This window comes from Falco rusticolus, chromosome 6, assembly GCF_015220075.1.
Source record: "Falco rusticolus isolate bFalRus1 chromosome 6, bFalRus1.pri, whole genome shotgun sequence".
Lineage (NCBI taxonomy): Eukaryota > Metazoa > Chordata > Aves > Falconiformes > Falconidae > Falco > Falco rusticolus.
In genome coordinates this window covers 86,562,293-86,589,906 of record NC_051192.1, presented here as the reverse complement: position 1 = coordinate 86,589,906, position 27,614 = coordinate 86,562,293, and the positions used below count along the sequence as shown (strand labels likewise).

At 45.0% G+C, this 27,614-nt stretch overlaps 2 protein-coding genes across 4 annotated transcripts in view; one reads left to right on the top strand and one right to left on the bottom strand.

Moving 5' to 3' along the window:
- BACH2 (BTB domain and CNC homolog 2) overlaps positions 1-10,140 on the top strand; it is a 196,820-nt gene extending 186,680 nt beyond the window's left edge. For all 3 annotated transcript variants that reach the window (XM_037391134.1, XM_037391135.1, XM_037391136.1), the window contains one exon: positions 3,164-10,140. In XM_037391134.1, the coding sequence (XP_037247031.1) occupies positions 3,164-3,643 (480 nt within the window). In that variant the 3' untranslated portion in view covers positions 3,644-10,140. The remainder of the gene's footprint in view (positions 1-3,163) is intronic.
- A 7,767-nt stretch (positions 10,141-17,907) lies between these two features.
- GJA10 (gap junction protein alpha 10) lies at positions 17,908-23,834 on the bottom strand. The gene is made up of 5 exons (XM_037392973.1): positions 23,663-23,834; positions 19,835-20,370; positions 19,554-19,735; positions 19,031-19,265; positions 17,908-18,032 (listed from the first exon to the last, which is right to left on the bottom strand). Exons 2-5 carry the CDS (start codon positions 20,352-20,354, stop codon positions 17,908-17,910), a joined length of 1,062 nt encoding a protein of 353 aa, XP_037248870.1. The 5' UTR covers positions 20,355-20,370; positions 23,663-23,834.
- Between the last annotated feature and the right edge of the window lie 3,780 nt (positions 23,835-27,614).

The window sequence follows — 27,614 nt, the reverse complement described above, 5'->3', positions numbered from 1 at the left end:
TGGCTGCTCGTGGCTTGGATGGGTGCACTCTGTGCTGGGTAAAAAATCTGGCTGGATGGCCAAGTCTGAAGGTGGTGAATGGAGTTAACTCCAGTTGGTGGCCAGTCACAAGTGGTGTTCCCCAGGGCTCAGCACTGGGGCCAGTCCTGTTTAATGTCTTTATTGGTGATCTGTACAAGCGGATTGAGTGCACCCTCAGTAAGTTTGCAGACGACACCTGGTTGGAGGGGAGTGTTGATCTGCTTGCGGGCAGGGGGGCTCTGCAGGGGGCTCTGGACAGGCTGGATCGAAGAGCCAAGGCCAGCTGTATGAAATTCAATGAAGCGAAGTGCCAGGTGCTGCCCTTGGGTCACACCAGCCCCAGGCAGCGCTACAGGCCTGGGGAAGGGTGGCTGGGAACTGCCTGGGGGAAAGGACCTGGGGGTGCTGGTCAACAGCCGGCTGAACATGAGCCAGCAGTGTGCCCAGGTGGCCAAGGGGGCCGACAGCATCCTGGCTTGTGTCAGACACAGTGTGGCCGGCAGGACCAGGGCAGTGACTGTCCCCCTGTACTGGGCACTGGTGAGGCCGCCCCTCGAACCCTGGGTGCAGGTTTGGGCCCCTCACTGCCAGACAGACACTGAGGTGCTGGAGCGTGCCCAGAGCAGGGCAGCGGAGCTGGGGAAGGGGCTGGAGCACAAGTCTGATGAGCAGCAGCTGAGGGAACTGGGGGTGTTTAGCCTGGAGGGAAGGAGGCTGAGGGGAGACCTTATCGCTCTCTACAGCTGCCTGAAAGGAGGCTGTGGGCAGGTGGGGTCGGTCTCTTCTCCCAGGTAACAAGCGGTAGGATGAGAGGAAATGGCCTCAAGTTTCACCAGGGGAGGTTTAGATTGGATGTCAGGAAAAATTTCTTCCCTGAAAGGGTGGTCAAGCATTGGAACAGGCTGCCCAGGGACGTGGTTGAGTCACCATCCCTGGAGGTATTTAAAAGACGTGCAGATGTGGTGCTTAGCGGTTTCAGTGGTGGACTTGGCAGTGCTAGGTTAACAGTTGGACTTGATGAACGTAAAGTTCTTTTCCAACCTAAATGATTCTATGATTCTGTGGAATCTGGTGCATCGTTATGAAAAAGGGCATTCATAAAAAAGACAGTCACAGGGTGTACAAGAGTATAAAGCTGCAAAATTAAATTTAGGCAGCTTTAACTTTGCCTCTGAAGCGCTCCTGCCCTCCACTCATATGTACACTCTCCAAGCAGGTGGTGTGCTTCAAGAGCTTACTTTTACTCTTAGGAAAACCAGCAATGAAACTCCAGTTGACTTCACACAATACCTGATCACTGGAAATTCCTTTGTCGTTTTCTGTCCGCTTTGTGACCAGTAATTTCCAGTCTCCTGAATTATGTAATGCTGCTAGGGTTGAAGGGGTTTTTCACTCAGCTGGGTCTTTTTTATGAAAGACCTCTTTCGCCCCCTGCACTTACTTCCTGTAAGTCACCCATCTTCTTGACACAAATGGTTTTACAGCAGACGGTGAGTGAAATGGTCATATCCTCTGAGTTTGATAGGTAATTTTTTTTCTGCTTTCCCTCACTCATCCGTCTACCCACTCACATTCCCTTTTTTCCCTGCAAACTCACAGCATATTCTCTTCCATAATTCATTATCTCAAGATGTACTTGAGCATCTGTTTATTTTTTTATTATTTTTATGCTTTCTTGATAGATTTATCAATATTTTAGCAGTTGGTTCTTTTCATGTGCACTGCTCTCTTTCTCATTCACACAGCTGTAGGCTTCCAGTGCCGTCTTCAGACCCAGGGCAATACTATCAGCTGTTCAACAACTACCCATAGTTGGATTATCTGAGTTGTGGAGTTTTCACACCTCAGATGCCAAGACAGCTTGGGTTTAGCAGTGTTACTAGGTGAGGTACGTGGCTGCGCTGCTTTTGGGACCAGCTCAGCTCTGAAAATAGCTCTGGTACTCTACAAAATCTCATCTACTCCCTCAAGCTGTATGCCCACCTTCCTGGGACAGAAAGTGATGCAGCAGGGCCGCCCCAGTCAGTCTGCACTGAGTCAACACCGCTTTTCAGAGGTGTAACCCCAGGCTGGGTCTGGCTCCGTGCCTAACCCCTCCATCTCACTCCTGGGCACGGGGAGGGCAGCGCTCACCCCGCAGGAGGCTTGCCAGCCACATGAGGTCTAAGCTGGAGATGAGTCCCGCTGCAGCACATCACACAGCACCCTGCACTAGCTAGGGCTAGGGCCCTTACCGGTGCTTTGTTGCCTGAGCTCCTTTTCCCAGTTGTTGAATGCTGCGTGAAATATCAGTCCCACCAGACTCTTTCGCTCTTCCCCCTCACCAGTACTGTCCTGCCTCTCACCTGACCCCCTCCTAGAGCAGCCCACTGACACAGTGAAACTCTGAAAACACACGAGCTAGATGTTGGTAGGGGAGGACATTTGGGAGCAAGTGAGGCAGAATCTGAGCATAACAAAGGGGAAAAGACATTGAGCTTGTTGTACTGAGCGTTAAGAAGCCCACCAAACCTTTAGGATTTTCATGTTTTCAGCAGCACGTCTTCATAAAAATACCTTAAGTCAAACCCAAACCACTAAGCACCAGGACATAAGAAAACAAGCCATGGTACAGGCCACAGAGCACACATCCAGATCCTCTCCTCTGAATAACACACCTCACAGTGGTAATGGGTGCTCAGCTGGCACACGGGCCGAAGCAGGTGTACCCAGCCTGACCGACTGACCCAGCAGTTACAGGGTGAACCGAACTTCTGTAGCATCCTCACTTCAGCAACAAAAAATCTGTGTTCTTGCTGTTTAGATGGGTAGTGGCTTTTCTCTGTCCAAGTGTTTCTTTCTGAATTTTTTTGTGTCATCCATCAAGCAGCCTTAGTCTATAAAGGGAACTAACAGTCTCTTCAGAATAACTTGTGACTCTGTCCAGTTCCAGCTCAGCATGTTTTTCTCCAGATGTTCCCCAAACTGCAGTCCACACGGACCCCATGGTGGTCAAATACCTGATGTCTTTGTGACTTTCCCTCTTCCTGTATGAAAATAACTGTGACGTGTTGGTCTTCTTGGGTACCGCTGCATATGTGCCGGGAGTGTGCAGCCAGTGGGCGGCCCCTCCTCAGCCTGAGATGCCTTCTTTCTTTTTCAGGTGTGTGAGAAAGAGAAATTGCTCTCAGAAAGGAACCAGCTGAAAGCAAGCATGGGAGAATTGTTAGACAACTTCTCGTGTCTTTCCCAAGAAGTGTGTCGAGACATGCAGAGCCCAGAACAGATCCAAGCTCTCCACCGATACTGCCCCGTTCTCAGACCCATGGATCTACAGCCAGCCACTACCATCAGCCCCTCCCCAGCTGGCGTGGAGCAGAGCCTGGTGACCTCCCAGTGTGTTGGGGAAAGCATGCAGTGCTGCTCGGAGCAAGGATCCGTGCAACTGGGAGCGCCCTGGCTGCCCAACAACATCGCAGAAAATTGTTCAGCTGGCGGGGGGTTGGATGGAGCTGACACAGGTACTTATCCCGAGAGAGAGCTTCCACCAGAGCAGAGCAGCCAAACGGTCACAGTAGACTTCTGTCAGGAAATGACTGATAAATGTACAACAGATGAACAACCTCGGAAAGATTACACCTAGTGACTTGTAAGTTTAACGTTACACCTGGTCAGGTGTTCTTCAGTCAGCCAGTGGCAGTGTTCATTTGTTGTCTAGAAGAACGTATTTGGTGCACACTACAGTGGTCTTAGCAGCAATACTGTTTTTAAGTATTCCCTCCTCTCTACAAGCAGGAGTTCTCTTCACAATGGTGCTATCCCTTGCTCAGGCAGGGAACGAAGCAGTGGTAACACTGTCTGTTTTTGTATGTTGATTTCAATCTTAACAGGGATGGACATAACACCTCTGAGGACCCAACCGCAGCTTTTTTCTCAGTGGCCCATGTCACAAAACCCTAACTCAGGAATTTCCTCTGAATGTTCAATTTTTCATTGAAGACAGCTTCTTTACACATCAAAGTTTTATAGCTAATCTGTACATATTATATATAATATATATAAAATATATATATCCATATGCAAAAGTCCCTGCATGCCTCAATTTTTCTCATCCTACAAACTGGAAGCTTTCATTTCTATTGTATAAACAAGTTCCAACATTCCTTTTTGTCTTCGATGCTAGAACTAGTTTGGTAACTTGTTACACGATAATTTTTTTTTTTCTCGGTTCGCAGTTCAGCAATATCATTCGATTTGTACTTATTTATGAAATTTTGATGTTGGAAACTTATTTGAGATTTTATTATAGACAATTTTTTGGCACAACCATTTCGTGCCACTTGAGCAATGTGGAGTTATTTTATTTTCTTGCAGATACTGTACAGTAATGGTCAACTTTGCCACTTGCACTGAGTTTCTGGTCAAACCTCTTTTCATAAATGAAGTCGTGACTTCAGTATAACTTGAGTATATGGTTTTCTTTGCTTTATGGCTTAAAGGAAATAGAAAAGTTTTAGCTAATAGACAAACACTCAGGAGCTCATTATGTAGTAAAAACGGTCTTGCCAAATACTGAATTCACTATACAATTTGTAAAGAGAATCTGCTTGAATTATTTTTATATTCAGACTTCTTTCTGTTTCACAAACCAAGTTTAAGTGCTGTTAATGATGCTTTTGGATTCTTATAGGGGAAAGTATATTTCACTCTTTAGAGAAAAAAGTATTTGACAACTGGATCAGTTCATCATACGTTCCACGAAGTAAAGCAAACGGAGATCACATCAATACACTTGTGGGGGGGCTTTTTCTCCAGCCCTGCTCTGCATCCTTTACTCATGGAAGCAACTGCTGCTCCGGCTGTTCCCCAGAGCCTCACCTCAGCTGTCCTCAGATGTTACCCGTTTTCCTCACTGGACCCAGAAGTGGGTCTGGTGAAGTCTGATCCTGCTTGGGTAGGTGGAGTTGCAGGATCAGACCCCTAGCTGTTGACTTTGGTTTCCTTACAGAAGTCAAGTTAGCACTGTATCCTTTAAGAGCAAAACATACATCCGCCAACACCCAATTCGATAGCTTACCCATCAAATTCTTGTGTTCCAGGATCCTCTCGTCCTGCAGCATTGCCCTCAGCACAAACCACAGCTAAAAGAGCGCTGTCTCAAAGGAGACTACTCAGTGAATTGGCTTAGTTGTAACCGTATTGGATTTGTATCTTAAGCAATGTTGACTCATGTTATGACTGTGTGAGACAGCAGCTTTCCAAGCATAACATCTGTATGTACAGTGTAGACAGAAGAACATCCTCCTAATGCTTTTTTTAATAATTATTATTCTAAATGTACTGAGTTTTTATTTTGTGGTTCTTTGCCCTATGTGTGCCAGGTTGCGTGGCTTTATCGACGACAACTGTCATGTGCTTTACTGATGTTGTATTTGCTGATATTGTTTGTTCTCGCTGAAAAAAAATTACCAGCTGTTCACACCTATTTAAAAAAAAAAAAAAAAAAAGTATGGGGAAGCAGCTTCTCAGAAGCACTAAGTGATAATGTGGTCTTCTGTGCTAACGTTTACACTAGAGGTGTGCGCTGGTGGTTTTTGGAGGCACTCAGTAGATCAGCATCTTGACCCTGGAGGAGGAATCAGCTCCCTCTCTCCACTTCTTCCATCTTCAGACTGTGCTCATGGACCGTCGCCCACTCGCCACAAAGTCTTGCTTTTATCCTCTTCACCCAAACTATTGTAGCCAAGCTACCGAGGAGGAAATGCATATAGCATGTGCCATGTTTGTTGAAAATACTTTTTTTCCCCGCATGTACAAAGAAAAGCTAGTATATAATGTAGGAGAATATTTATGTTTAAGTATTAATCATTACTGTACAAAATCCTTACCTTTAAATGTTCGAAAATATACAAATGCCATAAACTCCTAGTTCACACGGTTGAAAAAGGGGGGGGAGTCGTCCTTTCTTTTTAAAAGAGCTTAACCTAAAAATATCTGAACCCCCTCCCAGCCATCTTTTGCAGGTTACTGACTGAGAAGCTCTGTGGCGGCGGAGGGGGATTTGATTTTCCTTTGAATTTGTTGACGTTGCAAAGCAGTTCTGTGCTTCGCAGAGAAGTTTTGTTTCTATGAGACCATGGTGAAAGCTAGAATTTAAAACTAAATGTGAATCACATTATAGAGTCATAGCTACTTGGAGGGGCTGGGGGCGGGTGGGAGGGAAGGGTCAACTGACACAGTATTTTAAAGATGTTTTTCTGTTGCCTTTTTTATTTTTAAGTGACCTCCTATATATATATATGAATAGATAGAATGTTTTATGAGTATAAAACCAAGTTTTAACTTGCTTCCTGACATGAAGATTTACTCTACTAACAACTCATGTGCAACTGGTACTCTTGACCTCATTCCGACGGATTAAAAAACCCACCCACACAACCCATTGCGCTGCAGCTCTTAGGTTTGACCTGGCTTCATACTGGTGCTGGGTATCTTGATTTCCTCTACCTTGGGAACTGATATTTAAAACCACTGCTCAAATAAGTGTCTCTTCCTCAACCTTTCTCTCGTCTCTCTCTCTCTTTCCCTCCCCCGTGAGCTTTTCTGGATGTTTGATTTCATTCTTTCCCATTAGAAGTGGCTGATTTTATGTCATTGCTTCTTATATTTACATGTATCATGGTTTTTCAGTGGGGTTTTTTTGGTGGTGGTGGTGGTGGTGGTCGTTGTTTTTTTGTTACTATTTTGTTTTGAGGTTTTTTTGCTATTCCAAACCATGCGGCTCTCAGAGCAGTTACTGAACTAACGTTAAAGGAGGACATTGGGAGAATTAGTTTCAGACCTGGACGCCAGTTGCCATACCCAGCCATTCTTGGCTTATGAGGTCAGAACAACTGACTGCAAGAATACCGTTGGAAAGAAAGAAAACCAAACAACTCGCTGCAGTATTTGTGAATTGTAAGAGTTTGGCCAGCAGTCACCATGATCTTAAGTAAGAATCTCTTTGCGTTTGCCAAGGAGGATGCATGCAGCATCGGTCCTGTCAGGTGTTGCTTGGAAATGGCATGGTGACGCCGCATCTCCCCGCTGGGCACTGCACCACCTCCATGGGTCTGAAAGTCCCTGAAGCTTTGTCCAGTCTGTATCTAGTCCTCCTTTTCCTTTGTCATTGCTATACTTGTATTGCCAAGAAACCTCATTTTATTTAGGCTTGTTGCGCTTTGTCGGGTGAGTACTACACTATATAATGTGTTTGTTTCTCTGCGTTCTCTAGGGGTGCCTTGGACACAATTAAAGCTCTTTGCAAGCTGATTCTGGAACAAAAAGGTAGTGAAAAAAAATGAGAGGGAAAACAAAACAGAAAACAAGCAAAACAAAAGCAAAAATGTTGGCTGTGTTATCAGGAGATCCCAGTATTTATATCACAGACTTCCTAACATGATGACTCAGGCGTCAGAGTTTGATGCTGCAGTATAAAACTATTATTTTATATATTGTACAAGTAATTTATTAAATGTCTTTTTAAGGGTATATGCTGCTTTTAAGATGCACTATATTTTTGGATCTAATCCTTGTATTATTTTTTTTCCCAAGGAAGTAAAATGTGCTGCAAAGGCAAGCCACAGTGATTAGTATGCTAACTGCTACTTCTCTTTAAAAAGGAGAGTGGGAACTAGATGTGTAACTTTGCTAAATGGATTAACTGCTGCCAGAGAAATGATTAATGCTAATAGTGTGGTCGTTAATCTGGAGTCCAACACTTTGTCAAGTCTGTATTCTAAAGAGCGCTTAAATAGAAGTTAAAATGCCTAGATATATAGTTAGATTTTTTTAATATGTAACTTTATGATTGCCTAGTAAATAAAACAAATCTGCATGCTGGAATCACTATAATCCTGTAATAAAATCTGATCCGCTAGAAGAAAGCACGGCGAAGCACTGCAATTCCAGAATCAACACCACATCCTCACCTGTGTCCTGTGATCCACTGCTGTGGTGGTTGAGAGGGAGAGGGGTGGGTCTGCAGAACAGAAGACCCAGAGTAAATTTTGCCGTGAGACGTTTGCCAGGTTTCTGCAAGCTCACATTTTGCTCCACTTCATGTCCTCTACTGTTGCAATAAGGAGCACTGCTTTCACCTTTATTTTCTGATCTGAGATGCATTTGGAGGTACCTCTGGGTGACGGTTGTGGCCCAAGGCTGCAGCATTTCAAAAGTCTCTATTTTAGGGCTGCCTAGGGAAGGTTTAGCTCCGTATGAGCAGTGGAGTTGATGGTTTTGCATGAGGATGGGATCTGCTAAGTATGGAGTGGTTTATTTTTATCGGAAGTGAGGTGAAACTAAAACTATTAACATAAAGAACTTATGCTCTCTTTCCTGCTAGAAATTTTCTCAACAGATTTTGACTTCATTTCAGTTTTGTCTCTGCCAACATAGTCCAAGTCAATTTTACATCTATATATATATAATGGGTGTATGTACACCGTACACATACATCTATAATTCTAGTCAGATTGTGTGTTTGTGTATTTTCCTGTTTATAATACATATTTGTATATTTATAATACTCCCTGGAGTATTTCATGACTCAGGCATCAGATCTGATGCTGTAGAATACAATATATGTGTATATGCATATGTTCAAATACTGTGTGTATATTTAAAAGATCTATTGGTGGTGGTCTGTAGAATAATTATTCCCTTTACTCTCAAAGTTTTAATGGCATTACTTGCAAGGACTATAAGTGTACAGTATTTTCCTACACTCCACCAAGATAGGTGTTATTTATATCGAAGTCAAATATTGATATGCATTTTAAGGTATTACATGGATAAAGTTGCCATTTTTGCAAATAAAATCGCTTTTTGGCAGGAAGGAATGCTAAAAATGCCTTTTTATAAGGCTGTTACCCCAACCCAACAACGGCTAAAAAGCCAGTTAGATGACTCCTGTTCTTGTGCAAATCTTGGTGACTGTGGGCAGAGCCATTTCCGTAGGTGAAAGTCACTGCCTGGGTCATGCAGTGCCACTGTTGTCCCTTTGGGCTAATGAAGGGCAGAAAGAAGCCAGCATCCTAAAATAGAAATGGCAACTGGCAGCGTTTGATTTCATTGATCGCTTAGAAGCAGAGACGGTCCCAGGCTACAGACCCGAACGATCCCGATCCCTCCGTTCTGGAGGGAGCCGAGCAGGGGCTGCAGCCGCCGGCTGGGCTCGTCCCTGCGGCCAGAGGAGCCCACCCTCCAGGAGGGGGGCAGAGGAGGGGGCAGCTGCCCCACGCCGGGGTTGTGGCTGGGTTCTCCCGTGCAGGCCGGTGTTCCCCTGCGTTTGTGATGCACCCGAGAGAAACATGCATGGTTTCAGTCCTGTTCTCACTGCTGCGTTGGCTCTGCCTGAAGCTATCTGGATCCCTCAGACCGGCAGGAATGATACTAAACACTTTGGTGATACTCGATGCGTGGTTGTTTACTCGTAGTTCCAAGCATCACCCTTGATTTCAAGGGTGGGGATGCCCTAAGAGTTTGTTCCAGAACCAGTTGGTTACAAGTGCACCTCTTATATATGCCTTACAAACTTCAGAGGCCATATTCAAAACAGGGTTTTATCAGTGTATGCAAGGGGGTGCAACCCCTCTTCTCTTCCTCCCCAGGTCAAACAGTATGGACAGTTTTCACACATATCTACCTGTATAACCCTCTGTACCTCTCATAACTGGTCAATGACTGTAACAGGTTACATCAGGTGTTTTTTCTACATACTTTTTACACAAATTCTATGCGATTAATGTAACTTAATTCAATGCATCATTTTATTGTACTAGTTCTTAAGCTTGTCTTTATTTTTTTTCTAGGTGACTGTGGTTTCTTGTGATTTTTATTGTATAAATAAATGAGGTGGCTGTTGATGCTTACTCTCTGTTAACTAAGAATTTTTACCTTTTTGGAAGAAAGCATTGCTATGAACTAATGAATTTAAAATGTCATTTACTCATTGTAAATACAGTATTGTGCAAAAAACAAAAATGAAAAAAAACCACCCGACCCTTTTCATTCATTTGAATTGCTAGTGTTAACTGAATTTTGTCTAGACACCATTTCTGTTGATGAAATAAAGACATATCATTATGTATTGTAAATCGACTCATCTTGACTCTGAAATTGATGTTGCGGTGCTCAGTTAATGTGCAGGTTGTAGGCGAGATTCCGGGGGTGGGGGTGGGGGGTGGGGGGGTGGCGGTAGGTTGGATGTGGTTGATAGTGCCCGGTGAATCTCTGGACTGATGAGGAGATCTCCACTCACAAGGTCCCACTGCTAATTCACTAGTCATCTTTCATCCAGGGATCCAGTTATCTTTATCTGCTGCAGGAACAGCTGAGGGTTTTTCTTTGTGAAGATGAAGTAAGTTGCTTTGGAAGATCAAATAAGCTGTACCTATACCCATCCCCTAGTGCTTGACTTAAGGCAATTCTGCAAAGTCTTTGTTTTGGTCTTCTGAAGTGTCAGTGTGTGTGTTGGGAAGCAAGGGGAGGGGTTGGGGTATGTTCCCCCCTTGCTGAAAACCTGAGAAAAATTGAGAGAGCTCTCTGTAGAAACAAAATATAGCTGAAAATCTCTGTGTGTAACCCAAATAAGGTAGCGTTTGGAGGAACTCGTGCCATGGACCATTGGCATCACTTATACTGCAGAAGATCCAGAAAAGCAAAAAGAAATCACATGCAGCCTTTAGGTGCTATGGCCACATGCAGGGTGCAGGGTCCAGCAGGGTGCATTGTCAGCCACCTCCGTCCTTGGGTTGGATACAACCTGAGAGCTGCTCAGCAGCTTGGCAGGAGGAGGCCTGGGAAGGGGGCAGTGGCATGACCAGTTGTCCTGCCTTGGTCCCCACACTTGCTGGGATGCTGCTGCGGGGAGCAGGGAGGAGGGCAAGCTGCTACAAGGAGGTCCCCAGGCTTTTTAATCACCAGACAGGAAACCCTAGATCGTGTGCCCTGGACCACCATCCACAGGGATGCAAACTGCGTCCGCCACGTGCCTGCGATTCCTCAGTCTTAAAATTCTCACGGAAGAAAACCGAACATGTTACTTTCCAGAGTTCCCCAGCTTTATCTATCTTCCTGTTGAGCATGTATGAGGAAAGCTTCCCACCCCCTCAAATCTGTCAGAAGACAGAGCATCCACCACATCTACTACTCATAGCCTGACAGTAGAGAATGTACTTCAGCAAAGCTGTTTCTCCATCCCCGATCAGTTCTTGCTGACACTTAACGGCCACCATCTTAAGTATTTCCTTTTTTTGACTTAAAATACTAAACAAATGCACAGGCAAACTGTCAATGGGTTTGTAGTGAGGCGGAATATGAATGTAAATCATGTACACTAGAACAAATCCACTGTAACCTCAGGCAATCTTTATGCTTGAATATTTTTTTTTCCTGCTGTCCTGCTTTCTTTCTAACCTTGCCTTAGAGGTGTCAAGTCATAGTGGATTTTTCTGCTTAGGGAGACGGGCATAGCAAATGAGCTTGTTCCAAGCATCGCTTGCCGTTGTGGTGATAGCAAAGGCGAGCTATGATAAGCTTGATATATAAAATCAGCCAAAAAGCATGTGGCCAGAAACAGGGTCAGGGACAGTCAGAGGAAGGTGCTTTATTTTACAGATACGCAAGTGGCAGCGCTGCTTTCTCGGGCCTCCTTCAACCCAGAAATCCAACCTTCCAGAGCTAGTCTGTCCTAGCAAACTGAAAATGAGCTCTTTTTGGCTTTGCTTCTCTTTCAGTTTCTCTGTATGAACTAATGAGGCAGTTAAGGGAATAAGCTGTTCATGACCCTGAGGTGATACCTTGCAGACCTTCTTGAACAGCAAACTGAAGCACAGATGTTTTGCACTTTAAAATAAATCGCCTGATTTTACTTAGTTTCAGTTTCGAAGCTGAAAGTATTGGCTACAAGGAGGCTACATTAGCATGGGAAGTCTCTATCGGAGCTCGAGGGCCGCGTTAACACAGGCAGACAAGCAGCAGCATATTCTGCAGCTGGTTTTTTATCTCTCTTAAATTCTCTGTCCCATCAGATTCCTTGAGCGTTTCTTCCATCATTTATTCATCAGCTGCTGAAGTCTGGGGAGACAGAGGCCACGTAGCCTTTCAGGCTACTTTCAGATAGAACTAACCCTTTCTTGTAGGTGCCTTGGGTCTTCCGCTACCTTGAAGGTCTACAGATCAGGCTGGTTTCTGATATGAACACTGCTAGCGTGCCCAGCAAGTTGTACATCCCAAAATGTTCTCCCAAGGACACAAGGCTATTCCTGCGGTGGCAGCACACACTGAGCAGATCCAGCTCAGTCTACAGGAGAAAAATCTTGAGTTGTGGAGTGAGCTGCCCATTAACACCAGCAATCAGAGTATGATACGGTTGGGACTGGCATAAAACAGAGGAACAAAGTGTTTGCTTTCTTAAACTGTATTACAAATTTAGCATTATAGTGGCAGGAGAGGGGAACATAGCAACAGATAATCTGTTTTTTATCTCTCTGCTGAAGGCAGTTTGTGCTCAATCCCTTGGTTTATTTCTTCTCAGAATGTCATTACTTTTTCATGATAGATGATAGTTCTAGGAGCATGCTCTGAAAGATAACAAGAGAAAAAAAGCATGAAGCTGAATTGGCTTGAAGAAGAAAAAGAAATATTATCATGGTAATTAACCTCAACACATACATACCCGGGAAGGAGGGAATCTTGTGTTTAGCGGACGACACACTTACCTTGTAGGGCTTTGTTCAGTGCTAAGGGGAAGGGAGGGATAGGGGGAACACCTTGCTTTTAAACCAAAGCAAACACATTAATCCCTGAAGTAACTGGCTTGAAATCGGTGAACCCATCCTACAGCCCCTGCTTTACATGTTAAGGGGTTTTGTATGGTTTTGGTTGGTTTAAACCCATACGAAGGTGGACTCAATTAAGCAAGTTCCACTTTCTAAAATCCAGCTTATCCATTCATTGCTGCACAGATCCTCAGAGGGGTTTATTAGTTGTCAGCTGCTGCTGGCCCCCAAAGTGTGTCTGTGTTTGTGCAACTGGTGAATGGTTACCTTTCGGCGATCAAGTAGCTTTTGCCAGCTAATTGGTACATTGGCTGTGTCATCACCACGAGCTTCTCCTGAGTGCTCCAGGGCAGAATAAAATACAAGTACTGTGGAATCCGGTTTTTTTTCTTTTTAAGAGGTGTTTGCATAGAAAAACTGTACAAAACCAGCAGTAGCTACCAATAGGTAAATGTGCCTACCCTTAGGGATTCTCTAAGATCCTAGAGGAACACAGAGTCTTTCCAGTCCCTTACCCCACCTGTAGATTTTCCTGGTGGAGCTCAGCTGTCTAACTCACTCCTCTGTACTTACCATGTTTGTTATTTCAATGTACGTTCATTCTTATCAAACTGGTCCCAGTCCCAGGAGCGAGAGTGGGTGAGCAGCTAGTTAAATGAGTGGATATTTTTATTCCTCAAGTGGTGTTGAAAGGGTGAGTAAACATGCCTTGTTCTGGAGAAGACTGCAAGCATTCAGGCTGAATAGCAGCTCTCTCTTTCATACCCTGCTCACTATGGAGTATTTTCCCACTGGGTAAAAGACTGAATGGAGAATTGAGAAGTAGAAAAAGAACTGAACAGCACAGAGGAATAAAAAAGCAATGCAGTGAGGGAAACTGGACGCAGTGAATTGTAAAATTTCCCCAGCTTTGACAGAGCCAGGATTTCTTTTCTGCAAATGAATAAAATCAGCAGCCCTATTTCAGTCCAATTCTGTGAGCTGAGAGTATCAGCTTTACCAGCTGCTTCAGCAGCAGCTTTATCCCCCTCATTCACCATGAGGAGGGGGCCTTGCTTTTAAAGGTACTTCCATTACTTCGTAGCCAAAAATATAGACTGAAAGAAATGGCACTCTGAAAGCATCGGGGTCTCTGGAGGAGAGGGTGGGCTAAAGAATAAGGAATGGACGGGAGGGTGAGGAAAACTGCACTCTTGAAAAAAACAAAAATCTGAAATTGAGTTCCTAAAATGCCTAATTCTTTCTGAAAACCTTGATCTAGTAATTTTGGTTTCCCAGGAGAGCTAAAATATCGCTAAGGATATTATAAAACTTCTAATGATGTCCAATTTTGTTCTGCGATTCCAGGAAGTTATCTTGGCTCAACGAAAAGGCACAACCATTAGATCATGTCAAGTCTCCCCGTCTTCTTGGTGTATCTTTGGGTATTCTAGCAAGAGGCCTGGCACAGTAGTTGTCTCAGTGCAGGTTTAGGCTTAGGGTGCAAATGCCCCAAGTCATCTGAAAGATGGTGCCTTTGTGAGAAAAGTTACAAATCTAGTGTAAATACTTCCAGTCCCAGTTAACCAAATTAAAGCTTATAGGTTTTACAACACACCTTAGGATTCTTTAGGAAACTATTATACATAGGCCAGAAAGAACCGACGCTGGACATGCTCAGGCAGCATGCAGCTGGAGTCCTCTGCTTTAGAAAGGTGGGGAGAGACACAGTTAGCAAAAGACTTCAGACACAGCTAGCAATGAAATATCACACAGCCTCCAGCTTTTGCAGAAACATTTGCATTCAGCTGTTGAATTGTGATGACACTGTGACGCTCTGGAGATGCAATGCCAGGCTGCGGCCATGCTCAGCTGAGCTTTCTGATGTTCTGCAATTGTTCCTTTTGTTTGTAGAAAAAAGCCAAGGAGGAAGATTGCTTGATTCTGGCAAAGGGTGGCTTTGGAAGTAAAGCTCTCTCCCTCTCTAATTGTTCAGTTGGAGTGCTCAGATCTTTCCTTTTCATCCCTCCAGAGAGTTATTCGATGGTCCCAATGGCTTCACACAATCCTGCACACTTGAGGCAGTAAGCCAATGCCCCTTAGCACAACGCTCTGAGAGCCAGGTGCCTATTATAGGCTGTAATTCCTGGCCCTGCCTGTTTTCAAGAGAGCACAGATTTTATTTGTACTAACTATATACTGACCTTTGACTGCATCAGCCTATTATTTTTATCAGACTTAAAAACGTATCATGCACCAGTCAAGTGCCTGGCTGGTTCAAATTAGGAGGCTTTTTTCTCATGATGTCATTCATGCCGAGCATCCTATTGACAGCAGCGTAATTTTTACACACCTTTGTGAATCCAGCTCCCAGCTGTCCTTTGTGATTGTAGTTACAGTAAATTCAGCGCAGCTCTTTTCACTGCGTTGTGTGCGAAAAGCAGCCATTGAAGGCCTGCCTGCCAAAGGGAGGCTGGCAGCCCAGCACCATGTAGGAGGTGCCCCTTCGCTCCATAACTTTGCTCCCCTCAAATAAAAGTTAAAATGTGGCAAGAGACGCAAAACTTAGGGAGAACTATGTGTGTACCCACAATATCTCTTAGAAGATAAGATGCCATATATTCTTTAAGACGTATCCCCTAAGTAAGCCTTGGAAATTATTAGCTTGGAGAGTTATCAGTGAACAAATTGTTCAGTATCACTTCAAGGCATGCTGACTGCATTCCTCATCGCCAGGGTTTTGGAGGCTTGCAGACAGCCTGTTTTCAGCTGTACACAGATGCTGAATTCCCCTGTCAATATAGAGTTTTGTAACGTTATTTATCCCAGGTATCCAGGGAGTTGGGATTAGCTCACCTGTGTAGCTGGTGATGCTCTGGTCATTGTGTTTAGGTAGACTGAATTCAGTTGGAAATTACCGTCATGTCATGCAGTGACTCATTCCTCCTATGCTTTGCTGTGTACTTTCCCTGATGCAATGAAGGTCCAGTTTTGGCGGTCTGTCCTCAAAACCTAGTACATCTAAAGTTTGACCAGCGGTGGCTCAAGGAAAAGTTTTTTTCCCTGGTGGGTCAGAGTCTCTTGAGAAGCCTTTAACCCAATAATCTGCTTCTCTCATTTTTTGCTTCCCAATCTGAATAATGGATGACTTTGGATAATGCAATGACCAAGGAACTGAAGAGTATGAAGAGTGAGTGGTTTGGGTCTAAAACTAAACAGTCGGAGCGTAAATATTTTTTCAAGGGTTTATGCCAATTGGACATGAATGAAATAAAGAAATGGCTCTTCATCTCCATCAGTTCCAGAGAAGGAAGTTTTAAACAGCCTTGTTAGTTTGCATTGTGGACAAACATGGCTGGCTTGTACAAATCCTACCCGTGGGAAGGGCTTTTCTTCCTTTATGTATACAGCTGGTCTGGTTTGAACCAAAGTCTAAAAAGTTGAGGAATCCTCATGCCAAATATGCATTTTGCATTCACTATCCTACTGAGCCATTCCGTGAGGGTTTTCAGTGAAGGACTGAATGCATTCTCTCTTAAGAGTCCAAAGTAAACTTTCAAATTCCAATCTTTCAAATCTTTCAAATTCTTAGGACTCCAAAGAGGAAGTCCTAAGAAGAATTTCCTGTTCTCCTTGAGGGACGCAGTTTTGTACTTCCTTGGAAAAAAATCACTTGGGCAACTACTATCCACCACCTAGTCTTCATGGTTTGATCAATACATTATGAGGGGTCATTTTGACAACATTTAGCTCTCCCTAATAATAATTATTTATCTGTTAGACACTCAAGTTTGGTGTGGAAATGGTATTGATAATATTGCTCCAGAAAAACATCTCATCACTGGCTGAAAGTCAAGCATCCGTAACTATACTATTAGATCTGATTGGTGCTTTCATTGCTATGGCTCATGGGATTCGGCTGACTTGTATGCAGACTCTTGCAATATCAGATGCACTGATTTTTTATTTTTTTATTTTTTTTTTTGTGTAGCTTTGAGATTTTCCATCAGCTAAGAAAGCTATGGTGGTTGTGGGCAGTTGCAGTTGTCCTGCTGTCTTAGCACGGAGCGTGGGTATGTGTTTAGAGGTTGCTAGAATGGTAGTTGAGGTACAGAAAGTGATCATTTCAATGTTGAGTTGATATTCCTCTCTCACTGAGCTAATGCAAAGAATGCTACAGACAAATTCTGGCAGAACTGTATGGATGAAAGGAAAGAGAGTATGGAACTAAAAATGATAGTTTGGGAAAGTTATCAAAGAAAATGGAAGAACATTGTGAATTCCACTATGATTTTGCTCCATTTGGCTATCCGTCTTAGATTAGTAAGAGCCAGGTTAGAACAGACTGCATTTTGGCTGTTTAGAAAATGTTTGTGCATGTGAATTCATTGTTATGTTAAAAAACATCTGTCCTTTCTCTGCATTACTGTTGCAAGTCGCTATTAATCAGGCATGGTAGTAGATAATATTTTTTGGTGTGCTTCAGTTGGAATTTTTTAAATAGTTCCTTTTAAATACTTTAGGATCACCGATTTTTGAATGTTCCTGTCACACAGATAAATCTAATCGTATATATTTTTCTTTTATCTGAACATTAATACATGATGATTATTTCCTGGAAGTCAAATTAAAACATATCAGACCAATGCTGAGTGCCTTCGACAACCAGAATTAAATAGTGAATATAGGAACTGGGAAATACAGAGTAGAAGGATATACACGTTTTAATGCCCAGATTCAACATTTTTCTGATGCACCAGCATATCTGTGTATTGAAATCTGTATTCGCAAACTGCCATAGCAATGCTAACAGTAAAGTGCATTTGCCAAAATCCTGAGTCAATTGTACATAGAAGCACCTTTACTTTAAAATATCACGTGTGTAGTAAGCAGGAAGCAACAGGTCGTGTACCTACATGAGTCATATCTTAAAACGCTTCCAGCAGTCCCCTGCACAATGGTACCCAAAGGCAGCACGCCAGAGGTGTTACTTTAAAGAGTAATGGCATTGCTTTGCAAACGGACTGTATTTCTCTGCGAGAGCTCCCTGGAAGATAGCGTCATTGTCATTAAACAGTAAAAGCTGCCAGGCAACTTCTGGGAGTTCTCAACAGGGCGCTGCTGAAATTCGGTCTCGCTTGAATAACGTTTTGCCTTTCACCTTCTTAAAAAGCCTTCTTATCTGACTATCAAAAATCAGCAGATCGACAGATTGGACTCTAGGTCTTCTGCCTGTATTAGAAGCATTGAAGCGGAAAGTGGTTAAATTGCATCTAAGTGACAACTTAACATGGCTGATGCTGACTATGTATTGTAGAAATTACAACTCCATGAAAACAGGAACCCACAAACGGTCTTTTGATGAGCAACATGTAAGAGTGCCTTCTGCTTCTTGCCGCACAAGATTTGAAGTTTTTTGTTTGCTTGTTTTCTTGGGCTTGTTTGTTTTGTATTTAGGAAAAGTGTTTACTTTAAAGAAAAGTGAGAAAAAATTGAATGGAATCTATAACTTTGAGTAGTGCGTGAAGTAATCTCCCGTTTCTTACATGCCCTATAAAAAGGCTTTTAAGGGCTTGCTCCTGCCAGCATTTGTAAAGGAGCTTTTTTGCTCTCAGAGGACAAATCCTGCAATCTGGGGAAATCAGAATTCAATTTAGTTGTAATAAAACCAGACTCGTTGGTTCTTGAATGCGAGCACTACACCTCACCAGCACTGACTGTAAGCAAGCTTAGAGTGTGTGGCCAAGGAACAGGAACAGCTGCTGAAAAGGGAATTCTGTGGTGGTTGGCTCTAGCATCGCAATGACCTGGCGTTCCGTACGTGGATCTCGTTTATCCATTGAGCAATTGCTCGCCTCGGTGGCCACCTCTGGGAGAACGCCCCCCTCCCCCCGGGGCTTAGAGAACCTGAACCCCACGCACCCGAGGCGCCGGGCCTTCTCAGGGTGTCAGGCAGCGCGAGTGGCCCCGGGACAGTCCCCGCGACCGGGGCGATGCGGAGCGCGAAGAGGCGGGGGCCGGGGGACGCTCGGGGCGCCGCAGTTTCCCAGTGGCGCTCCTGCCCGCGCCGCGGCGGGGGGCCGAGCCCGCGGGAGCTGCGCTCGGTGCGGGAGGGCGCGGGGGCCGCTCGGAAGCCCTGCCCCCGCCCCCCGGCCCCGGGGCTCGCCCGCCCGGCCCCCCCCCATGCCGCCCCCCTCCCGCGGGCTCCCCCGGCGGCCGCGGGGCGCTACTTGCCATGGACTTGCGGCGTCCCACGGCGGCGGGCGGCGGCGGGCCGCCGGGCGAGCTGCCCTCCTCGCCGCGCTTGCCCTCCGAGCCGGAGCCGGGGCCGGAGCCGGGCCCGGAGCCGCCGCGGGAGGCGGTGCTCTCGCTGTCGCTGCCCGCCCGGCTGCCGGCGAGGACGCGGGAGAGGAAGCTGGACTTGCGGGTGCCCGGGCAGTGCCCGCTGTCCGGCGAGTCGCCGCGCTGCTCGTCGAGGTCGCGGCAGACGCTGACCCGGCTGCGCTTGCGGGGCGCGCGGCGGGAGGCGGCCGCCCCGCCCGCCCCGAGGGCCCCGCCCGCCGCCCGCGGCGCCTCCTCGCTGCTGGAGGAGCGCGGCTGCTGTCCGTGGTGCTGCGCCGCGCCGTGCCGGCGGCGGGGCGGCCAGAGCTCCCCGCGGGGCTGGCGGCCCGGCGGAGCCGCGGGCGCGTGGGGCGGCGGCGGGGCGGCGGCGGGGCGCGGCGGGGAGGCGGCGCCGGGCGGGCGGGGCGGCGCCGCGGGGCCCTTCGGGGGCGGGTAGAGGCCGGCGTCCTCCTCGGCGGGGCCCGCCGGCCGCCGCGGCCGCCCGCACAGGCTCTTGTGGATCTTCTTGAGGCCCAGGTGGGCGATTTCTAGGATGTTGAGGAACAGGGAGACCGCGGCGATGCTGTTCATGAAGACCATAAAGATGGTCTTCTCTGTGGGTCGGGACACAAAACAATCCACCGTGTTAGGGCAAGGGGGGCGCGTGCATTTGTAAAGGGGGGACATGTGAAACCCGTACAAAAGATACTGACCTATCATAAAGCCCACTTCGACCACCGAGCGGGTCAGGATATGCAGGATATAGGTGCGCAGCAGGGAGCCTCTCAAGGGTGCCTTGTGCACCTTCTTTTGCTCCTCCAGCTTGCGCAGCTCCCTCTCCACTCTCCTGTGCTCCTCGGACGTGGGCTCCAGGTCTTCCAGCTGAGCCCGCAGGTGGCCCTTCCTCCTCTGTCGCTCTTTCTCGAGAGCCCGTAATCTGTAGAGCGCGTGGCCCATGTAAACGAGCGATGGAGAAGAGACAAATATGATCTGCAGTACCCAGTACCTGATCAAGGAGATGGGGAAGGCTTTGTCATAACAGATGTTGCTGCAGCCGGGTTGCTCTGTGTTGCAGATGAACTCAGACTGCTCATCGTCCCACACGTCTTCGGCAGCCACCCCCAGCACCAGCATCCGGAATATGAATAGGATCGTGAGCCAGATCTTGCCAACTATGGTGGAGTGGATGTGCACTTCTTCGAGGATGCTGCCCAACAGGTTCCAGTCCCCCATGGCCAAAAGTTCATACCTGAAATACAAAACCTGATGTTCATTTAATACAATACTGGATTTCTTTTGGAAATGGCCCTTTTTAGTTGGTTCAGGCTGGTTGGGTTAGGGGTTTTTTGGTTTTTTATTTTTCATTTTATTTTGTAATGATCTTTCATATACAGTCTTCTGAGCAAGACAGCTCTTAGAAGTTCATTATTTTTCACTTAATGGATCTTTAAATTAATGCAGAATTCAGGAGTACTGGTGAAAGATGCAAATATGAGATTATTTTAAGCTAAAGAGAGTTTAATTTCAGCTGTAAGCGACAGTACTTCTTAACTTCCTACAGTTCTACACTGTTTTCTTCCCACTAGGAAAGAAGACACAAATCCTTTGCCACGTATAGTTTAGTTCTACACTCACTCCATTCCACTGTCTACGGTTTTGCCATAGTTTTGCCATAACATCAAATGCTCATGGCTTTCATTTGTTTGATAAAGTTTTGAGAAGCATCCTTCTCTGTGACAGAAGAATGTTTCATTTTTTACCCCAAGGTAGTAGCATTATCAGTGCCATACATCCAATATTTTCCCGTCTACCAGGATAACAATTAACAAGTTTCTCACTCAGATTCCTAAAACTAAAAATACATAGTTAATTTACAGGTAACTGTGCATGTGTAAATACTCTCAGTGCTAGGATAACTAAGTTAATAAACTAAGAGTGCTTCTAGGATTAAAATCTTTAATTTTATGCATTTAAAGCCTTACTGAATCGCCAAGACTTTGTCTTAATTATGAATTTCAAGATATGAGATAAATAAAACAGGGATTACACGCTGGAGTGATGTGGAAGTTTTTAGCTGTGAGTGTGAGATGATCTTTCTAACTACCACTTTCCCAGAACGTCTTTGATTTACCAGCAAAATGATCTACGTTCTGCTGCCAGACGCTTGGTTTCCAAGCCCCTTCTCTGGAAACTATTCAGGAGCCTCAGGTGATGTGGGGAATTGAAACATAAGGTATTTGTCTGTGAGTGCACCACATGTCCGGTGTTGTGTCCCTGGAATTTTCTCTGCTAATGTGCTAATGTGGTAATAAAATATTGAAAGCATCTGGGATCATATCTACCTTAGGGTTTGCACTTGATTTTTTTTTTATGCTACTGTACTTTCAAAGCTTCCCAAATTCCACTAAACCACAGCCTTTAGGAAAGTGCAATTTCTAAACTTTTTTTGAGAGTGGCTGGTTATAGTACCCAAAATCGTAACGTAATTGTAATTGATGGCACAGCTGGGTGATACCACCATTATCAGTAAGGCTTGGTTATGGCTCATGGTATGATCCCATGTAATACAATTCTGCTTTGAGGCTGTATTTATCCACACTGCAAGTAAAGATTTTCAGTTGTAATCAAGAGTGTCGACATTCTCTGCGTAGCCATTCTACAGACTTTATTATTACATCTCTGGGATTTGGGGGGGGTTCTTCAAATTTGAATTTTCACAATGAACTTCTCTTTTGACACTGGGAACTGGCTGAGGAAACTTAGCTAGTCCAGCAATTTCTTTGGTGCTGTGATGCTCCTGGAATATCTTCTTTCCATGCTCATTCTCTCCCTCGTATATCAATGAAACAAGATACATGGGAAAAAAAACCCAACCCTCAGAAAGAATTATTGTAGTCCATTTCCCTCATCTTTAACAAACAATGGCAGATCTTTCTTCTGACTTCATACGGATTTTATTCAGGGCAGATATCAAATCATCGCAATGTCGTAGGCTGGGTGGGCGTAAAGACGTTTGTGGCACTTAGGGGCATGCTTTAGTCATGGGCTTGGCTGTGTTAGGTTTATAGCTGGACTCAGTGATCTTAAAGGTTGCTTCCAACCTAAATGATTCTACGATTCTACATTAAAATATTTGCTGAAAAATGTTACATCTCAAGCTAACAATGTTCAATCTGTTTTTCCAAGCTTGGAAGTCCTGATACAGAATAGTTCACCTTCAGTAAAGCAAGAAGTAGAGGTTTACACAGAGCAAGCTCCCAAACCCAGAGTACTCAAGAAGCCAAGCAGAAGTGGGTGACACTTGCTGACTGCTCTGTGCTGCTTCCCCTGAAAGGTGACTGAATGGTGTCAACACAACAGTCAAGCAAAGGAGCTTTGGGTATATTTGCTGCCTGCTAAATGGCTGATCCCTCACTGAAACTCATAGACTCCACACACAAAAAAACCAACCAACAAACCCAACAAAACAAAACCAAGTGACATGCTAAAATGTAAATGCAGGAATAAAAGGGAAAGGAGACATGTTTTAATCCCAAAGGTGAAATGCTGGCATTCCTCTAGCAGTAGGAATTACCATTGCCCGTTTTGGAACAGAAAGTGAATGTAACCATTCGGGGTAAGAGAGGACAAGAAGAGGAGTATAAACATATCACTGACTCTCCAGATGTTTGTTTCTTAGGTTGCTTCTACCAGTGTTTAAACAATTCTGTCCTCACCTTTCCGTTACAGCAGGCAACAGGGGACAGTAATTGTAGGAATGGTCTAACTCACTCTCTAAGTGGGCTTATTATACCAAGACACCTTCCCTCAAGCCTGCACTGGTAGAACCACAGTATAAATATTGACACGGTAATGTTGTGTATAAAGAAGTTAATCTAGAGCCGCAAAAGCCAGGGGTTTCTAAGAAATCAGCCAAAATACTTTACAACCTTGTCATAGCAATGTGCTTCCAACTTTTCCATCTTTCCATTCCCTCGTCTTATTTGAGTTCTGTGTAACATAGTATTTCAGTTCACTGTAGGAGAGTAATCTGAAATATCAATGATATCGTTATTTCCAGTCTACTAATAGACTAGAAATTCTAGCATTCTGGTATACTAGCCTAGTATATTAAAAAGATACCATTTTTAGTATAGATAATACATACCTGAGATATTTCTCATTATACCATCTGGCGACCTTTGTGTCTGTCCAAATATGTTTAAATGGTTATTTAAAACAATAAAAACTCATGCATGTCATCAGTTAGAACCAGATGGAAACCCACCATTTCTCTTGTAAGTTTATTTCTCAGTTTTGCTACTTTTTATTTTAAAGTTTTTTGATTATTTGCCACTCTTCAAATCACTTCTGTATGAAATTTATGCCAGGTTTTCATCAGCTGTGATTTGAAAAAGCAGAGTTAAATCTTAAATTTCTTGTCAGGAAAAGTTAAACGCTAAGGTGCAAATACTCCTGGGTTTAATTCTCGTTGCTTCGAGGCTGACAGGGACCTCCCTGCTCCGTACTGCCCTAGGAAGAATTATTTTTCTGCCGCTTACCTTAGGAGAAAGCCCTTGGTTAGTCTATCTTAGAGTATTGCAGAAGGAGCACGCAGCGCTGCCGATTGCTACAGCTCAGAGACCTTCCTTCGACAGTGCTAGGACATCTTTTTATTTTTTCAAGAGCCAAAGCATAGACGTGGTATGCTGAGCGGACTTCTCGGTTCTTTGTAGCTGGATGCCAAGATCACTCAGTCTAAACTATCTGTGCAGGGTTTAAAAATCATCAGATGATAGGATGGTGCCCCTAGCCAAAATTATCGTGCAATTATTTTAGTCAGTGGCATCTAACAAAGCCATTCCCTCAAGGCTCAATCTGTACAGCAATAGTTTGCAATGTCCCTACGCCTTGTTTTAGTTGGTTCTTCAAACATTATGCCTCCACCCAGCTCTCAAATGAATTTTTTTTGGTAAAATGTCTAAATAGGCAGCCTTTACTGTACAATAGAGTCTTACATTTTCTTTACATTCCATTAGTTTCGCTTTGAATCAATGCGCAAGGATCGATCGGTCATGTCCGATTTCATACTCTGTTGCCTGGTGAGTTAATTTCGGATGCGTTAGACTGAGTCTTTGGAAATGGAGGCCACTGGGACCGAGACTCGAGTCTTCAGTTAGAAACACAGGCTTTTGGCACAGTAACCCTTCTTCAGTTGGGTTAAAGTGCCATCCCCAAGCCCATTCAGAATCAGAGACAAGGTTTAAAAAAGGAAGGTGAGTTGCAAAAATGGGAGTTTTGTGAGAAATCTGGGCCAACAGAGCTGAGGTTCTGATCCTAAGAGCTTCTGCTGCCTAGGCCTAAATTTTATGGAAATCCCAAACACCCATTTTTTTCTCTCTTGCTCCAGAACTTTTGCTCCTTTCCTTTTGTCCTGAAAGAGGTGTGACTGATTTCTACTTCAGTCTCTTCTGCCTAAAGGTATTCCCACTAACTGGTGGCCAGTTCTCAAAAGACACTACCCCCACCTCTTCTTTGGTTCATCTATCTCAGATGCAAGTACCGGTGCATCCTTCTGTCTTGCACAAGCTGTACTTGTGTCCCTTAAAGTCCTGTTTAACCATGCCTTCAGAGCTTTGCCTTGCATCAGGACAGCATCTTTCCTCTAGCCTCAGTCTAATGCACCAGCGGCGTGGTTTATGCATGTTATGTTTGCTTTAGGGGCAGTAGCACTACAATTCCTACTCCTGAGAGACGTGTTAATCCAAACCACCCAGACCTCCACAGGCCTTTCTCATCCATATGCTCTCGTGCTCTCTCAAGCCCATGTACACTGCTGGCATTTTATTTTCATGCCTCTTCTCTCTGAAGTCGGTCACAAAGCCCTAAGGCTTTACCTTGCTGCTACAGTTGTCTCAGAGCTTCAGCTCAGGCCTGTGTGCCCTGTGCTGCCTCACCGGAAGGTGTTGTTGGCCCAGTATCTCCAGCAGCTTCCACAGCTCCCAGGTGTCTCTCAGGAGCACCCTCTTGTCCTGGTTTCAGCTGGAATAGTGTTAATTTTCTTATTAGTAGCTGGTGCAGTGCTGTGTTTTGGATTTGGTGTGAGAATAACCTTGATAACACACTGATGTTTTCAGTTGTTGCTGGGTTGTGTTTCTACTGAGCCAAGGACTTCTCAGTTTCTCAGGCCCTGCCGGCGGGAGGGCTGGAGGGGCACGGGAAACTGGCAGGGGACACGGCCAGGACAGCTGACCAAACTAGCCAAAGGGCTATTCCACACCATACGGCATCACGTTGAGTATATAAACTGGGGCAAGTTGGCCAGGGCCTGGCGATCGCTGCTCGGGGACTGGCTGGGCATCGGTCAGCGGGTGGTGAGCAACTGTGTCACACATCACTTGTTTTCTCCCTTCCCTTTAGATTTCATTCCTTTCCCCTTCTCCTTCCTTCTCATTATAATTGTTATAAATATTATTATTTTATTTCATTTCGTTTCAATTATTAAATTGTTCTTATCTCAATCATCAAGTTTCACATTCCTTCCTGTTCCTGATTCTCCTCCCCATCCCCCTGGGGGAGGCGGTGAGCAGGCACCTAGTACTTAGTTACTGGTTGGGGTTAAACCACACCACCTCTTCAGCTCCGCTCCTCGCTGTGAGAACTTGAGAACTGAGCAAGAGCTGCAGCACCTGTGACTTACTCACCCCTTAGGGAGAACACGCTTTGTCGCTTACTGCAGAAGCAGCTTGCTCTTGGCCCAGCTCACCTCTTCTCCGCTCGGCAGGCCACAGCGCCAGAACCACAGGCTGCCTACCTCAGGCTGCCCTCAGAGTAACTTGGGTTTAAGGTTTTGGTTTTCTCAGGGGACAGTGGACGTGACAGTAGGCTGCTTAGGGACAATTTGCTGTGTTTCAGCTTTCGCAGCAGAACAACTAGTGCTGCTAAAGGACTGCTCATGCAAACTTATTAATGGATGATACAATTAATTGTATGTGGAAGGGAAGCAGGGTTGAGGCACTGGGGCGGTGGCAGGAATCGCGATGAAGAACAGGAGCGCAGTGTAGTCCTGTGCGTTTGGAGACGAGCAAGAATTTGTGGAGGTTGAGGACGCTTCCTTGCTACAAGCACCTGCCATAATCAGCTTACAGTGTGAATGCTAACAGGCAGTGTGGGGAGGGGGGCTGGAATATCCTGGGGATCAGAGATGGGACCTTGGCCAGTGACACCTGAGACAGGTAACTGAGCGGTGGCACAGTGTGAACCAGCACAACTTCATGCCTGACCTTCCCAGACCAGAAGCAACCTCCCTGCTGGGAAGCAGAGGGCCCATAGTGCTGGGGCAAGAGTTGCAGAAAACCAAGTAGGGCAAAAGCTCTAGTCTCGCGCTGGTTCTTCATTAAACCCCAGTATCCAAACCCAGTACGGGGTGTTTACTATGTCTGGGCTGTGACAGCATGTAAAATAATAAGCGGCAGCTATTACAAAATAAGTTCTTAAGGTATTAGGTCCAAAAACACTTTTTAGAGCATTACAGCTTTTGATCTTGTCAGGGATTCACACATTTGAAAACCAGAAATGGATACGTATGGGAACCAATTGTAATCTTCTTATAACACAGACAGGAGCATTTCCTTGTACTAACGTATTACCATTCTGACATTCAAACCAGCTAACATCACAGGGTCAAAACCACTTCAAAGAGCGCATGCTTTCTGCCATCTCACCAAACCCACCATAAAACCCTGAAGCCAATGCATGTGGAACAGCGAGCTGAACAACAGGCTGTGGCCGAAGCAGTTCGGGTACAGGCACACTGAAATGCCAGGATGAGACTGCAGAATTTTAGCACCTTTAGCCAAAACCACTCCACGCACAGTGTAACTGGACTGGCTAGAAACCCCTTTGTTTACTAAAAAAAAAAGCCACCTCACTTGAACTTGCAGATTTTTCCATTTTACTACAGATGAACATTACCGGTACTAGACTAGCTGCACAGATTTGGACTGGGCTAATTATCAAAGACCCATACTAATTAGTCTAATAACATGGACAACTATTCAGGTTCACAGATACAAACCATTGGCCTCTTCAGTTTAACAAGACCTGTGCCACTTACTTTCTGCTACAAGTATTTCCCTGTTCATTTTATTCCCCATGTTATCTCTTGTGACTCAGATGGGGTTGCTTTCAGTGGCACAGCACAGTACTTCTAGACTCCGATGGGAGAGGATGTGCCAGCCACCACTGAAACGTTATTCATCTTTCCTACCGAAGCCAATTTTGCTCCTGAAATGCCTCTTGATTGATTTCTTACATTCTACTAAGAAATCCTTAAACCTGTTCCTTGGCATGCTTTATTACTGCTGCCTCCCTTCATGAAGACAAATTGCTAAAGATTATTCTGCAGCTGGCTTTAGAGTGAAGACAATTAGAGGAAAGACTTAATGGAAATAGCTGTGGGTTCCTAGATTGACACCTAAGAGAAATGCCTTCAGTCCAGTCAGCAGCTGTATG